Genomic DNA, 16,768 nt, shown 5'->3' on the forward strand with positions numbered 1-16,768 from the left:
CAATAGAAGATTATTTAACACAGTTTAAATAGCTTTTCATCGATTTAGAAAGAAAAAAAAACTATCACCGCGACTTATTAGTCCATTTATGCCTACCATCTTAAAAGTACGGTAGGTATTAATAAAATTATAATAATCGTGATGAAGGCAAAATGTCTTGCTTTTGCAAATTAAATTTACGAATGAAGTTTCGTGCCTACATCATGCTATTAAATGAAGGGTAAAAAAGTGAACACATCGTCGCATGTCTAATCTATTTGGAGTCGGAAATCAAAATCGATGAATCAATAAGTCTTGTGGCTGATACTGAGATACAGTTGCTAATGTCTACCAATCTATGTCGCATAACTATCAAGTCTGTTTGAATCCAAAACCAAAATCGTTGATACTGAGATACATCAGTCTATCAAGCTTTGTCGCATGTCTATTTGAGTTTAAAATCAAAATTGCTCATAATGAGATGCAATTGCTTAAGTTTATCAAGCTATGTAACATGGTAATCAAGTATGTTAGAGTCTAAATCAAAACCGTTGACACTGATATACAGTTGTAAATGTCTATCAAGCTTTGTCGCATGCCTATTTGAGTCATCTAAATCGTTGGCATAGTTGCTATGTCGCATGACTATCAAGTTTAGAGTCTAAAATCGAAATCGAGGAATCAGTGATAGTCTTCTAACTGATATTGCTAATGTCTGTATATTAATTTACTGTAAGTCAAGTATACATTTCTCTAATTCACTGAAATAAGTATGTACGCGCCCGTGCGCCAACTTGGGACTCTACGAAAGCTGTGTTTTTGAACACCTTTTATCAAACAATATGCTGATTTTATAATTTTCGCGAGTATAGTGGAAAACCCACAACTAGGACTGGGCTATAAATCGATATATCGCGACATATCGATTTAACGCCTGTATCGGCAAGCCGATACAGCGACTTTCGTTCCAGGCGATGCATCAGAAATCTGATTTAAGCCGTCGAGTAAAGAAGACGAACGATATAGTGATATACGATATAGCGATACAAGACAGGCAAGGATGCCTACTCGCGCTGGGGAAGACGATGTACGTATCGTTATATTGAAACGGCCTTGATTGATGAGCGGTAGAATCAGAATCAGTTTCGAGAACATATATCGTGATCTCGCATGTTCGTTTCCGCACCTCTTAGTTTTTTTTTCTTCTTTGTCGCGACTTGATATCGTTTCTTGTAGATTATTTTCAGTGGGGACTGACTTTGTGATCGCTTGTTTCTTAATTAATTAGGTAAAAAATTTTTTTTAAACAAAACTTTCTTTTTTATTTTTAAATGTGAAAATTAATTTTGATATTATATGTTTAAGTATTGTTTTACATTATTGAATTTATTACAAACGGAAATCTAATTTAAGGTGTCCATAAAGAATTAAATTAAAAAGTAATTAAATTTGTTAGGCTATTTTTTACTTTATTTTAATTTATTAAAAACTTTTTGGATAAAATAATAATTTAATGGGTTTTTATTACTGATTTTAAATTTATAAATCTTTAGTTGTTTTCATTTTTATAAATAAAATTATAACTAAACTTATTTTTCCTCTTTTGGATTTGGACATAGGTCAATCAACTTTGTTTATTCGAAAAAATTAGTAATGTTTGCGATTGCGACTTCTTTTTTTAAAATCATTTAGCTCATCGTTTTATTAAAGAGTATAATCGTGCTTTTTAATTTTCTTTCAATATTGTCAGTTGAATATATTATCGAATATCATAATTCTTTTGTTTTTATTTTTAAGAAATTAAACCTTACTTTGTTTTTTCGTTCAGAATTCGGTAATTATTCAATTTAACTTTATTATTAACGTGAAATAATAATGATAAAAAATAGTGTTGTCTTAAAAGTTTTTTTTTTATTTATTTATTTATTTTTTTAAATTTATTTAGCACTTTGTTTTAAGCACACAAATAATTTTTAAGGAACTTATTTTTTAAATTTCCTTTCTATATTGTTAGGTAAATATATTGATAAGTTTCAATTTTATTTATTTTTTTATTATTTATTTTTAAACTAAGAAATCTTTCGTTATTTGCGCTATCATTTTTAGAAAATATAACATTAATATCTTTCTTAAGCAAAACATATACATCAAATTCATAAATTGATTTAAATCAATCTGAGTATGAAGTTTTGATAGAAATCCGACTTTCTGCGCCTTACAAATAAATGAATTTTAAAAATACTATATCGCGATACATCGCTATATAGCGATGCAAAACTGACGATGCAGAGGGTGTTGATGCAGCACGATATAAAATTTCTTATATCGCCCAGTCCTACGCACAACAATTACGCAATCACGCAGTTTAGTGGATAACAGCATGACGTTACGATGGCTACGTTTTGTCCGTCCTTAGTAATTACTTCTATGGTAATTGATAAAATGTTTCATAATATCAAATGTTGTTAAGGAGGAAAGTAACAGATTTGTGAAAATGAATAGCGCTTTTATATTTGAAAAGTTATTCCAACGTTACATTGTTTGGGTTTGTTAAAATTGAAAATTATTAATCGATTTTTTATCTAAGGGGAGGAAATCTCTATAAAATGGCGACTTTACAAAAAGAAAAAAGTGAAGAATTTTTTAAATATTTGAGTTACTGGTCTGTTTTAAAGTCCTAACGAATCTTTTCACCAAGATGTTTATAATTTAAAACTAAAAGCTTTGCTGTGAGTGAAGAGAAGGCGATATCGTTTGAAAAACCCTAGTTTCGCCTACGTAAGTAATGTAAAATTTGAAGTAAAGAAAAAAGTTACACCACACGCGTTTCGCAATGGCCGTTTAAGTTATTTTATAAGACATAGATACAATTAAAGTTTCTATATAATTTTTTTAATTTTAGAAACTTATACCTGTTCCCATAATTACCGTATGATACTTAAGAAAAAACTTAATCATAATTACCGACTTATACGGTTGCTATAAAAAATAGTGCATGGAGTCCCTCCGCGCGGAGGAAGTTAAACTTCGCAACCTGCGACGTTAATTGTAGAAGAATCAGCAGTCGTAGAAGGATCACTAGTTCTATTCAACAACTCTTTTTCCTGCTCCACTCGCTTCCGTGCTCTGTAATCACGGTAATATTGTGTATTTTTCCCTCGTGGACCTCTTGAACCAGTGCTTGTGGTTGCCTCATCGTCTCACCATGGAAAATCTATTTGTATTAATAATGTATGTGAATGCGTCATAATGAAATTTCAGAAGCGAAACAATCAATTGATATTCACAAGAGACGTACCTTGACATAACCTTAAATCCGTCTCATTGTCCGTGGGATTGTTTTCACTCATTTTTTACAATTGTTGTCCACTAAATTTGAAAATAAAAAATACTACCCTATTAAATTATATGTGTATCAAAACAAACTAAAAATATATTTATAGAAAAACAATACTTTCATGACTTTTATGCTAGTGAGAACCAAAACAATATGGAAATGAATGAGGGAAAACTGGATCCTACCACGTGATTTCCCGGCCAATAAAAATGTAGCGTTAAACGTTTAACGCAACCTTGTTGGAAGTCGCATAAGCATATAACTTCAAAAATTTTTTTTTTACAATAGCAACATTTATGTTTCTTAGTATAAATCTTAGTTTTTAAAGCAAAAAAAATATTATTTTCTCACCATTATTAATGAGCAAGTCAAATGTATTAAGACCTATAAATTAGCCGATTATGCTTTTAGAGTTAGCAAAATTGTTTAGTTTTTAGAAAATTTTTCCGGCATTAAATTCTTTTTTATTGCACTTAAGAAAATTTTTTCCCACAGACCGTGCAAGTTTGCAGATATGCTTATAATATTGGTACATTAGAGGAAATATGCTCACCGGTTTGTAAAATAACTTTTTAGTTGAGCAAACGAAATTACATATTTATGCATGATAACATTAATATTTCTTCGGTTGATCAGAATCACGACCGCCAAATTTCAGAATAAAAACAACTTTGCCACTCCTTGAAATTTACTAAAAGTAAAATAAAGCCTTTTGAATTCGAATAGTCAAGGCAATGTTTAAAATTGTTCTTCATCACTTTTGTAGTGAGATGGGTTTTAGGATTTGTTAGAATGAGGAGGAAGAATTAGATTCCAGATTGTGTGGGGAAACAAAAACAAAAAAAATGCTTAATTTCTTTTGTTCTCTGTAAGAAGCAAAAGTTTTCTTTTTTACTCTTACTATCATTAAGGACACTGAATTTAAATAAAATTAAATTTAATTAATATTTTCAATTGAAAAATAAATTTTTTTATGGACTTACTTAAATTTAGTTTATTGAATCTATTGTATACTTAAACATGCTATGACGTGAAAAACTCAGAGAATACAATCTAATTTTTAATGCAAAGTAAATATTCGAATAGTGGAATCAAAACCTGAAAGTACCGATGCTATCGCATTAAACCGAGAGTCCTGGATAAAAGTAATACCCGGGGAAACAAGAAATAGTGGTCCTACCCTAATGTGGCCAGAAATAAAATGGAAGTATATATTCTTGCTTAGATTAGTAGAAAATAAAAGTTCCTCAGAAGAAGAAAGAATAAAATTGGATGCCTGTGAGCAGGTATGCCAGGTTCTAGCTACATTGACCCGAACCCCTGCGGACTGAATAGAAAATGGGAGGTGACCGGTTTCTTTCAAGGTTTCTACATAGGTGTGAAGGGGGATTAACTTTCTTTAACAAGCGCTGCAGGGAAAGGAAATGGCTTAGTTATGCTTGCAGACGATCTCCTACAGAACTAAATATTCCACAGTCCATCTGTTGCATTTATCGTTTGCTCAATTTTTAAATTTCCATACTTTTTCTACAACTACAACACTCTCATCTAACAGTTTGAATAATAAAGTTATCAGATGCAAGAAATTATTTCATTAATTATTTCACTAACTGTTTTTATTATGATTGCATAAATTAAGACCAGTTTATTTGCGTTTCTGTTCATTTACTGCAGCTAAATATTCTTTATTCCATCTGTTAGATTCATCGTTTGTTTAACTTTTAAATTTTCATATTTTTTCTGCAATTTCTGTTATTTTAGAATTCAAATAATAAAATCTTCAAACATATAAAATTATTTTATTAATCATTATTATTTGATGATATAAATTAAGGCAAATTTATTTGTTCTTTCATTACAGCTAAGTATTCCATCTATAACAATTATCGTCTGCTCAGTTTCTAAGTTTTCATATTTTTTTCGGCTACTGCCATACTGTTATGTTACAGTTCGAATATAATAATAATTTTATAAGTCATTCGACACATAAAATTATTTTATTAATTATTTTCCTAAATGTTTTCGATTTTATTACAAAAATTATGGCTAGTATATTTGCGTTTTTGTTTCTTCATTGCAGTTAAGATATTCATATATAAAATGAGTAGGTGGAGGAATGGCGAAGAAACAGGGCTTATAGTAATTAATATCTTAAACTTTTTGCTCACTAACTGAAGGGTTTATAGTGAAAAACAATAAAAAAACGCATACCAAAAATTTTTTCACAAGAAAAAAAAAAAAAAAAAAATGGAGAGAAAAAGAGGTGTATATCTCTGAATTAGCGTAGTGATTTCCAAAAAATGTTGTTAGGAGCAGAGATATTTTTTCATAAAATGCTAATTTGAAATGTGATTTTGTATTATTTCCATGTAATAATTATCTTTCCTATCTCCGGCAATCAAATGGTTTTGATGTTTATCTTTTGGTAAATTTTGAGTATGAAAGTTAATTGGTTAGACCTTTAAGTGTTAATAATTCCATTAGCAAAAATTTATCTGTTATAAATATAACAATTATATGTTAAAGATTTTTGCAAAAGATTTTTCAAAGCGGTAATAAAAAAAAATTAAATATTGTTTTATTTGGTTTCATTTTCTCAGTTTAGAGAAACTGCATCACAAAATTATCGAGGCTTTTATGCATTTATTTTAATTATTTATAAGTCGTAGTCGTCAAAAAGTTTTTAATTCAATTACTCCAAAACTAATTAAACTAAGAATCAAGGATTAAAAAATTTTTGCCACCATTAGGAAAAATTACTCGTAAAACAATTTTTAGTTGGGGAAAAAAAAATTAAGAAATTAATCAAATTTATTAATTAATGACAGAAATTTATTACTTAATGTAATGCTTTTATTTATATTAAAACGAAGAACAATTACCGCTGCCATCGGTACCGCAGTTTTAGAAAATTTTTATAGTTCGCATTCTCATTCTTACAATATAAAATTACCATGTGTAGAATTCTGAGATTTTCCACATTTTTAAAAAAATTTTTATTGTGCATTAAAATTTTGTCATGAAAATGTTACTGCTTTATCATAACATTTATTAAGCACAATCCCAATTGACAAGACGGACTCAGTTTATTTGACTGTGGATGAAATGTCGAATCTTCCTAATGTATTTAATATAAATTATAAAAGAAATTAAGTATCAAAGCTTATACTTTATACCCTATGCGAATGATAACAAACAGCACTGAAATCCCTCCTTATAATTTGTAACTAAATAAACGTTACGTATATTTAACCGTTCTTTAAATAAAAAATAAGATATTACCAGCTATTCTTAAGGTTTAATTTTTCAATCACTCGAAAGTCATTTAACAATTAATGTTTCATTAATAAGACCAAGGAGTTTTAAAATTTTTAGCAATGTTAATTTTAGTTTTTAGACAATGCTTTATGAATAAAAAATGTCATGTTCTATCCTGGGAAAAAATTGCTTTTTTTAATATATATTATGCATATAAATAGGATTTCAGAAAAAAAAAGGTTAATATTATAAAGTAAAAAAAGTTTTGCATAAATGGCGATAAAATCTAAAAACTTAGCCAAAATTCACATAAAAATTATTTAAGTAGTGCTTCTCGTATTTAGAATTATTTTTCATTGATACATAATTTAAATTTAAATTTTTGTAATAGAATATTTAAAATAATGATATAAAAATCAAAGTAGGCTTAATTAGTGAAGAAACTTTTGAACGAAATAAAAGATAACTCCAAAAGACAATGGAAACTGCAAACTATATTTATACAGTCAAACCCCGCTATAGTGAACACGGCTTATAGTGAACTCCCGGATATAGTGAACGAAATTCTCGGTCCCGTGCCTTGCTATGCACGTATAATGCTATTTTTAGTGGATATAGTGAACCAAAAAAGTGAGGAAGTTGGATGCAATGAACTTTTTTCTGATCCCCCCCCCCCATTTTCTTCGTAATAATTTTGAAATTTCTACTTCAAAATAAATACATATACCGATTTTTAAAACCATCTATAGAAACTACTTTTATGTGCTCGAATGGCAGGTTAGACAGGTATAAAAAGCGGAATAACAAAAATTCAAGAAAAATTATCTGAGAGTCGGGAAGTGTTTCCATATCTGATGTTGAGCTCCATATCTGATGAGGAAGTGCTCATCAGCTAAATATCACTAATTTTTATTTGTACGCAAGACGAAGAGTGATGAAAAATAACACATTTTTTGCTACCACATAATATTTTTCAGTCATTTATATGAATATAATGTAATAAAAGGGAAGAGTTTTGGAACCATTAGTAAAATCACCAGCGTAACGGATATAGTGAACTCCCGGTTATAGTGAACTGAAATTTAGGTCCCTTGATGGTTCACTATAGCGGGGTTTGACTGTATATTAAGATAATCTACTTATGAGAATTAATAGACTTCCAAAATCAAGTCTCATAGAATATTATATTGCATTATTTGAAATATATTAAACATTTGTTTAACCATGATCAACGGGGGTATAGCTCAGTGGTAGAGCATTCGACTGCAGATCGAGAGGTCCCCGGTTCAAACCCGGGTGCCCCCTAGGAATTTTATTTTTTTGTTGAAAGGTCTTTTTATTTATTTAATTAATTTTATTTATTTAATTATTTTTAATTTTAAATGTCAATTCTGAGTATTTCAAATTTTGCTTATTTTCAATACATTACATAAATATTCATATTTTCAGAAATATCGAAGGGGGTATAGCTCAGTGGTAGAGCATTCGACTGCAGATCGAGAGGTCCCCGGTTCAAACCCGGGTGCCCCCTTGGACTATTTTAATTTATTGCATAAATAAACATGTATTCACGAATACAATTTTTACTTCATCTTTTTCATTGTTAACTTTATTGATAATATAGCTAGTTATTTATTTCAATGTTTTTTTTACTTTTAAAATAAAAATGAGGATAAACTATTTCTTTATGTAAGAAACTTTCTAGTTTGGTATTAATTTCATTCATTTAAACGAACATGTTAACATGTAATGATAATCTCGAATTTATAATGTAATGGGAATCTTTTTATTGATCATCTGGAATTTTCCATGGAAATATAAACTCACTTTGCAGAAATACTTGTTTTTGTGATTGTAGAAATATTTAAGTGATACCAACGTTCAATAGTGTTATTTCGTTTTCACTCCGTTTTTGGAGAAAAAAAATTATTCAGAAGTTATTCATTTAGTAATAACATTATAGTGTGCAAAAATTTCAAATATAACATTCATTAAAACTTGGTTTCCTTTTTTTACTTTTTAATTTTGACCCCGGTAATATTTGAGTAAACTCATATACCTTTATTGTCAACCTTGTAAACTACATATGTAAAAAAAAAAAAAAGAAAAAAAAAAGAAGAAGAAAAGGAAACTATATTTAATTTCCCCCTCCTTTAAATATTCTTTTTATTTTAAGAATTTTATATATGTTTTCATTATGATTTACATCACGTGTCTCTTTTCAAGTCTGATTATTATATTATAGACAGACACGGTTCAAACCCGGGTGCCCCCTTGGACTATTTTAATTTATTGCATAAATAAACATGTATTCACGAATACAATTTTTACTTCATCTTTTTCATTGTTAACTTTATTGATAATATAGCTAGTTATTTATTTCAATGTTTTTTTTACTTTTAAAATAAAAATGAGGATAAACTATTTCTTTATGTAAGAAACTTTCTAGTTTGGTATTAATTTCATTCATTTAAACGAACATGTTAACATGTAATGATAATCTCGAATTTATAATGTAATGGGAATCTTTTTATTGATCATCTGGAATTTTCCATGGAAATATAAACTCACTTTGCAGAAATACTTGTTTTTGTGATTGTAGAAATATTTAAGTGATACCAACGTTCAATAGTGTTATTTCGTTTTCACTCCGTTTTTGGAGAAAAAAAATTATTCAGAAGTTATTCATTTAGTAATAACATTATAGTGTGCAAAAATTTCAAATATAACATTCATTAAAACTTGGTTTCCTTTTTTTACTTTTTAATTTTGACCCCGGTAATATTTGAGTAAACTCATATACCTTTATTGTCAACCTTGTAAACTACATATGTAAAAAAAAAAAAAAGAAAAAAAAAAAGAAGAAGAAAAGGAAACTATATTTAATTTCCCCCTCCTTTAAATATTCTTTTTATTTTAAGAATTTTATATATGTTTTCATTATGATTTACATCACGTGTCTCTTTTCAAGTCTGATTATTATATTATAGACAGACACGGTTCAAACCCGGGTGCCCCCTTGGACTATTTTAATTTATTGCATAAATAAACATGTATTCACGAATACAATTTTTACTTCATCTTTTTCATTGTTAACTTTATTGATAATATAGCTAGTTATTTATTTCAATGTTTTTTTTACTTTTAAAATAAAAATGAGGATAAACTATTTCTTTATGTAAGAAACTTTCTAGTTTGGTATTAATTTCATTCATTTAAACGAACATGTTAACATGTAATGATAATCTCGAATTTATAATGTAATGGGAATCTTTTTATTGATCATCTGGAATTTTCCATGGAAATATAAACTCACTTTGCAGAAATACTTGTTTTTGTGATTGTAGAAATATTTAAGTGATACCAACGTTCAATAGTGTTATTTCGTTTTCACTCCGTTTTTGGAGAAAAAAAATTATTCAGAAGTTATTCATTTAGTAATAACATTATAGTGTGCAAAAATTTCAAATATAACATTCATTAAAACTTGGTTTCCTTTTTTTACTTTTTAATTTTGACCCCGGTAATATTTGAGTAAACTCATATACCTTTATTGTCAACCTTGTAAACTACATATGTAAAAAAAAAAAAAAGGAAAAAAAAAAGAAGAAGAAAAGGAAACTATATTTAATTTCCCCCTCCTTTAAATATTCTTTTTATTTTAAGAATTTTATATATGTTTTCATTATGATTTACATCACGTGTCTCTTTTCAAGTCTGATTATTATATTATAGACAGACACTTTAATCAGACGAAAATTGAAATTTTTATTGAAATCAAGAATTGTATTGAAATAATATCAATAAAACAAACTTAACTAAATGATAATATAATAAAGATTAGCAGCACTATTTTCGTAAAAGTTTTTTAAAAAAGTTCTCTTATATAACAATGGATAGATGGCAGCACAATCAAATTTCGATAATTTCTGTCAGTTGAAAAAAGCACATGCAATGGAAGCAAAGATTATAGTGAGTCCGAACTTCACAAATGATAATTTCCCAATTTTGAATTCAATCCCCTTTAAATAAAATTCGAGAAAAATTTTTCTCGCTTTTTTTTTTAATGGAGAGACAGAAAAACAATCGCGTAATGCAAAAAATGCGTAATTATTTTTTGAATTAAAATGGTAACCAAAAACAAACCTTTTTTCTATCTCTTTTTGTTGGATTTTTATAGTTAGTTCCCCTAAACAACATATTAACAATCTTTAATAATACATATTTGTTGCGAAGGGGTAAAAAAACCCCAGCTAAATATTAATTATTTAACGATGCGTATAGATTTACTATATCTATGCAATGTATATTTTAAGTGGTGGATAATTAAAAATTAGCATGTTGTGAATCTCTAACAAAGAGGCTTGTTGCACACTAAGTTAGAAATTTTCAATAAAAGATCTGTTTTAATTGAGTAGAAAAATTCCTTCTTTTCCTTTCGCAATAAATATATATTTATTCACTTTGACGTATTTTTTGTTCTACTGCTACCACATTTGTTTTAAAAAAGAACTTTTTGAACTTATTTTTTTAAAGCGTACAATGTTATAAATTACTGTCTACTATATAAAACTGATGCACTAATAAAGCCCTCCTTTCAACTTTAGAACTACCCATTCTGAGATTTCCCCCCCTATCTAATAGAAATTTAGTTGAAATGTATATTATGGATATGAAAAGTGTTGTTTTTTTATTTCCTTGAAGACACAAAGCAAATTTCATCATTTCGTTATCATCGGGGGGCACAAAAGCAAAGTTTTTGCAAGGAAATAAAGTTTTTCAAGTTTTTATGACAGAAACTATTAGAAAGTAATTTTGATTAAACTGAAACAACATACTTTCATGACACTTTTCTTGTTCACCAATAAATGATAATTGCACTAGGAAACATTTTTTTTTTCTAGGTTGCATGAGATTTTGGAACGGATATGAAATTTTTCCCTAATTGCTATTTTCAAAGAAACCTGATTTCTCGAAAAGCTCCAGTTTTTACGTAATTTAATAATGCATATTCCTAACCAGGATTCGTCAAAAATGTTATTTTAAAAGAATCAGACAAGTGTACATGTATATATATGAACCTATATGTTATTCAAAAAAGTGCATTCAGATAAAAAAGCAAATATGTATATAAAATTCACATATCAGTTGGTACTTAACAAGCTTGCCATAGCTGTCTCACAAAAAGCGAAGCAAAATTTATGGCTCATATAAAGTGGATCAAAATAATAATAAAATAAAAAAATAAATAAAACTTTTTGCAGTTATGTCATACTTTGTTATTAATTATTTGTGTGGAAAAGTTTGCGACGAAAAAAATAAAAAAATACTCAAGTAAAATTTTTAAAGCCAAAAATAAAATTAGGAACACTTTCAAATTTGATTTAATTTAATAAAATAACGTAACAAGAGGCTTTCAACGTCAATAACTTTTACTATTTATAAGCTAGTTTACTTAATTTCGGTGTTATTAGAAGGAAAAAGTGAGAAAATAAGTAAATTAAGTAGCTATTAAAATGCTGTAAATATATGTGTATTTAAAAAAAAAAAATTAAATAATCTCATGGGACTACTTCGTTGTAAATTTCAAAAAAAATTTTTTCACGCATAGTATTTCCCAAATAGTAATGAAATGATGAGAATGAAATTAAATTTGGAGACAGAAATATTTTTATATTTTGGCTCCTAAGTAGTTATGAAATTACATTAGTTATGGAATTACATTTGTAGACGGAAATAATTTTATACTTTAACAGAGAGTAAACATACCTTCATGTGATTATCATGCAAAAATTTGGATACTCAATTTACTTTTATGTTGTGGGAGTCGACATTATTGTCAATAAAAATTTTAAATCCAGAAATAAAGCAGAAAAAGCTTTAAATTTATTTGACCGCCCTTTTTTTTCACCTTGTGATTTTTTACACTTTAAATATAAAAATAAATTTTTGCGTAAATATTAGAAGAATTAACAGCTCTGCATCATGAATATTGATGGTGTTATTTAACGCTATTTTTATTTGAATCCAAACTCATAATTTATTCGAATATATTAAATAACCAGATTAAACAGAGAAAAGTTGGTAAGCAATTTTTAGAAATATCCCTAATTTTCACCAGTCAATCAAACAATTTTAATGCTTTTCAATCCACTTTCCTCCATAGTGATTCGTTAGATCTTAAAAGCTTTTTTTTTTGCTTCGCCAATGCTTAAATATTCACGGGCGATGTTTTTTTCAAGGTTCTTAAACTTCTGGATTAAGGGAAGAGATAAGACGATGGGATCATGATTCTTTAATAAAAGTATGCCTCTGATCTTTTGAATAGAAATGGTATCAGAATGGATTATTTATAAAAAATAATTTCTTGTTCATACACAAGAAAAAAAGATTTTTTTTTAAACAGAAAATTCTTACCCCTGCCAAGGCTGAACTTGACCAGTAAAGTTACGGATCTACTTCAGCCTTGTCCCTGCTTTTGGGATAGATCAGCGATCGCTTAACTCTGCTCAAATGCATAGCTCTCCTTCACTACTCTCTCGAATTGTAAAAAATATCATAAATGGTTTGTGAACTTTGGGTTGGTCAAACAATATAATCATTCATATGATTATTAATTAGCATAATTCTTAAACGTAATAGTACTTGTACTCCATTTCAGTTATCATTTCCAATTTTATCTCAATTAGAGATTTGATAATTTTTAAAGAAACTCCAAGCATGCAAATTAGTTATTTACAACTCTAAAGTAGTATGCTTAATCAGATTTAAATTTTAAACCAATCTCATTTTAATAAACGATGAGAATTAATAACTTTATTATATATTTTTTTGCTCCATTTTCAAAATTTAAACATAAAAATAAAACGCTTATAAACTTTTTTTAATTATTATTCTAGTTTTTTTCCTTCATAAATAGGAATTCAAATACTTGTTTTCATTAAACATTTTCTACCGATTAGCATTAATAATTTAAACATTAAATTTTCGAAATTACTTGAACATCTTGTACTATGAAATGTTAATTTATTTTCGATATTTTCTGTTCACGGTTCAAAATAATTTCTTTCTTCATTTCACATCCATCTCAAAAATATGTTAGAAAGCCAAAATATTAAAACTACAAAACAAAAAACCGCAGCAGACAGCTAAATATTCTAGAATTTGAAAGATAGGTCTGGATAATTCTCAAATAGTCTCCTATGTTCTATTACAGATGGCAGCATCACTCATTGAAACTTTCAGAAAATTCTCGAAATTTCTGACAGTCTTCTATGCTCCATTACAGATGGCAGCACCATCGAAAATACACCGATTCTCGTCTCGAGTTTTCGGGAAATTTCATCATCTCTATAAATACGAAACCAGAACTGTTCTGCTTCATGATCTTTGAGATAGCTATACTTGAAATCGTTTAATATTGCGATCGGAAAGCGATTCTCTTTATCTGAAAGTTATTTTCCCTCGCTACTTATAATACTGAATTTCGTGTTGAAGAATTGATTGCGAATTTATTGCACTGCTTATTTTCTAGTGACTGAACTGTAAAACTTACGGTTTCATTGGGAAAGTGATTGTTTGGATCTGAGAATTTTTGCTATTGCATTTTTAATTATTGGACAGAAGAACTGTTTTGAGAATTTTGGACTGTAAAAATGCCTGGTGTTAGTGCTCCAGCCATTGGTATCGATTTGGGTACCACGTACTCCTGTGTTGGAGTATTTCAACATGGACATGTCGAAATAATCGCCAACGATCAAGGAAATCGAACTACGCCTAGTTATGTTGCCTTTACTGACACAGAGAGACTGATTGGAGATGCTGCTAAATCCCAAGTAGCCCTGAATCCAGAAAATACCATATTTGATGCTAAGAGACTTATTGGAAGGAAATATGATGATCCTAAAATACAACAAGATTTGAAACATTGGCCTTTCAAAGTTGTGAATGAACATGGTAAGCCAAAAATTTGTGCTGAAGTAAAAGGTGAAAGAAAACTATTTAATCCTGAAGAAATCAGTGCTATGGTATTGACTAAGATGAAAGAAACTGCAGAGATGTATCTAGGCCAAAAAGTAACTGATGCTGTAGTTACAGTTCCTGCTTATTTTAATGATTCCCAGAGACAAGCTACAAAAGATGCGGGAAAAATTGCTGGATTGAATGTGTTGCGAATAATTAATGAGCCAACTGCTGCTGCCTTAGCATACGGTCTGGATAAAAACCTACGAGGTGAGAAAAATGTACTTATATTTGATTTGGGAGGAGGAACCTTTGATGTATCTATTTTGACTATAGATGAAGGATCTTTGTTTGAAGTACGATCAACAGCCGGAGACACACATCTTGGTGGAGAAGATTTTGACAACAGAATGGTCGCTCACTTTGTTGAAGAATTTAAACGTAAACACCATAAAGACCTCAGATCCAGTCCTAGAGCTTTAAGACGACTTAGAACAGCTTGTGAGCGAGCAAAAAGAACTTTATCAAGCAGTTCTGAGGCAAGTATTGAAATCGATGCTCTGTTTGAGGGAGTAGATTTCTATTCAAAGATATCTAGAGCGAGGTTTGAAGAATTGTGCATGGATTTGTTCAGATCTACAATGGAGCCTGTAGAACGAGCCCTGAAAGATGCCAAATTAGACAAAAGCAGCATTCATGATGTTGTGCTAGTCGGTGGATCAACTCGCATTCCAAAGATTCAGAAGTTATTGAAAGATTTCTTTAATGGTAAAGAACTGTGCTTGTCAATTAATCCTGATGAAGCTGTCGCCTATGGAGCAGCTGTTCAAGCTGCGGTACTGACTGGTAATACAGACGACAAGATCAAAGATGTTCTCTTAGTCGATGTTGCACCATTATCTTTGGGAATTGAAACAGCCGGTGGAGTCATGACAAAAATAATCGAGAGAAACTCTCGCATTCCTTGCAAGACTTCACAAGTGTTTACTACCTATTCCGATAACCAGCCTGGTGTTGATATTCAAGTGTACGAAGGTGAAAGAGCCATGACCAAAGACAATCACCTTCTTGGTCGATTTCAACTATCTGGAATTCCACCGGCACCAAGAGGAGTACCACAAATAGAAGTAACCTTTGACATGGATGCTAATGGAATCCTAAATGTATCAGCACAGGACAAAAGTACCGGGAAATCGCAAAGCATCCGAATCACTAATGATAAAGGAAGGCTATCAAAGGAAGAAATCGAAAGGATGCTGAATGAAGCCAAACAATTTGAGAAAGAAGATGCAGATCAACGAGAGAAAGTGGCTTCCAGAAATGCCTTGGAGAGTTATGTATATTCTGTCAAGCAAGCATCAGAATCTGTATCTGATGACAAATTGTCACCTGCTGACAAAGCAAAAATTAAAGAAAAATGTGACTCTGTTATTCAGTGGTTGGACTGTAATACATTAGCTGAAAAAGATGAGATAGAGCACAAATTGAAAGAAATTCAATCTGAACTGTCTCCGTTGATGACCAAATTGCATCAAGGTGGAAATGCTTTCAATTCTGGTCAACAATCAGGTAATACTGCTAGTAATGGTCCAACAATTGAAGAAGTAGACTAATTTTTTTTTGTAAGAACTGTTTAAAGCATTAATTAATTTAATTACTTGTAAATAATCATTTAGCACTGAAAAAGAATTAATAATCATGTTTATTGTTCGTAATTAAGATGTAATTTGTATAGTATATTGTAAAATAAATATTTTTTTTTGTGAAATTAGTGTCATTATTTGTGTTTAGATTATGTTTTCATTTTATTATTTATTAAGTCAAAGATAATGTATTATATACGTATATCTAGCTAATACTTTATATTGTAATACATTATCAAAATCTAAAAGTAATCAATAACTTAATTATTCATTTTAATAGAAAATTTAAAAAAATTATTAAAATAACTAATTTAAATTAAGGATTCTTAAATATTTGGTAACATGAAAAATTATTAAAAGAAAATTTAGTTAAGAATAAATGTGACCATTGTGGTCAAAGTGAATAACATGGAAACTAAAACAAAAAGTGAATAAGTGAAGTGAACTATAAGTGAAGAACAATTAAACTAAAATAAAAAAAGTTCAATTTTCAGTTATTTACACAATCTTTAGATTACAGAAGAATTTTTAAAGCATATTAAATTTTTAGAAAAAACTTGCTTAAAAACATCTAATATAAGAATGTTCT

The 16,768-nt window shown here is 29.0% G+C and overlaps 1 protein-coding gene and 2 non-coding genes across 3 annotated transcripts; all 3 read left to right on the forward strand.

The window, feature by feature from the left end:
* The first annotated feature begins 7,807 nt into the window (after positions 1 to 7,807).
* TRNAC-GCA (transfer RNA cysteine (anticodon GCA)) lies at positions 7,808 to 7,879 on the forward strand. The gene has a single exon. It is a non-coding gene; the product is annotated as a tRNA-Cys (tRNA).
* A 154-nt stretch (positions 7,880 to 8,033) lies between these two features.
* Positions 8,034 to 8,105, forward strand: TRNAC-GCA (transfer RNA cysteine (anticodon GCA)). The gene has a single exon. It is a non-coding gene; the product is annotated as a tRNA-Cys (tRNA).
* A 5,765-nt stretch (positions 8,106 to 13,870) lies between these two features.
* LOC107443580 (heat shock protein 70 B2) lies at positions 13,871 to 16,298 on the forward strand. The gene has a single exon (XM_016057495.4). The coding sequence runs from the start codon at positions 14,230 to 14,232 to the stop codon at positions 16,147 to 16,149; it is 1,920 nt and encodes a 639-aa protein (XP_015912981.3). The 5' UTR covers positions 13,871 to 14,229; the 3' UTR covers positions 16,150 to 16,298.
* The last annotated feature ends 470 nt before the right edge of the window (positions 16,299 to 16,768 follow it).

Source organism: Parasteatoda tepidariorum, chromosome 9 (genome assembly GCF_982258835.1).
Source record: "Parasteatoda tepidariorum strain Cologne lab strain chromosome 9, Ptep-v5.0, whole genome shotgun sequence".
Taxonomy (NCBI): Eukaryota; Metazoa; Arthropoda; class Arachnida; order Araneae; family Theridiidae; genus Parasteatoda; species Parasteatoda tepidariorum.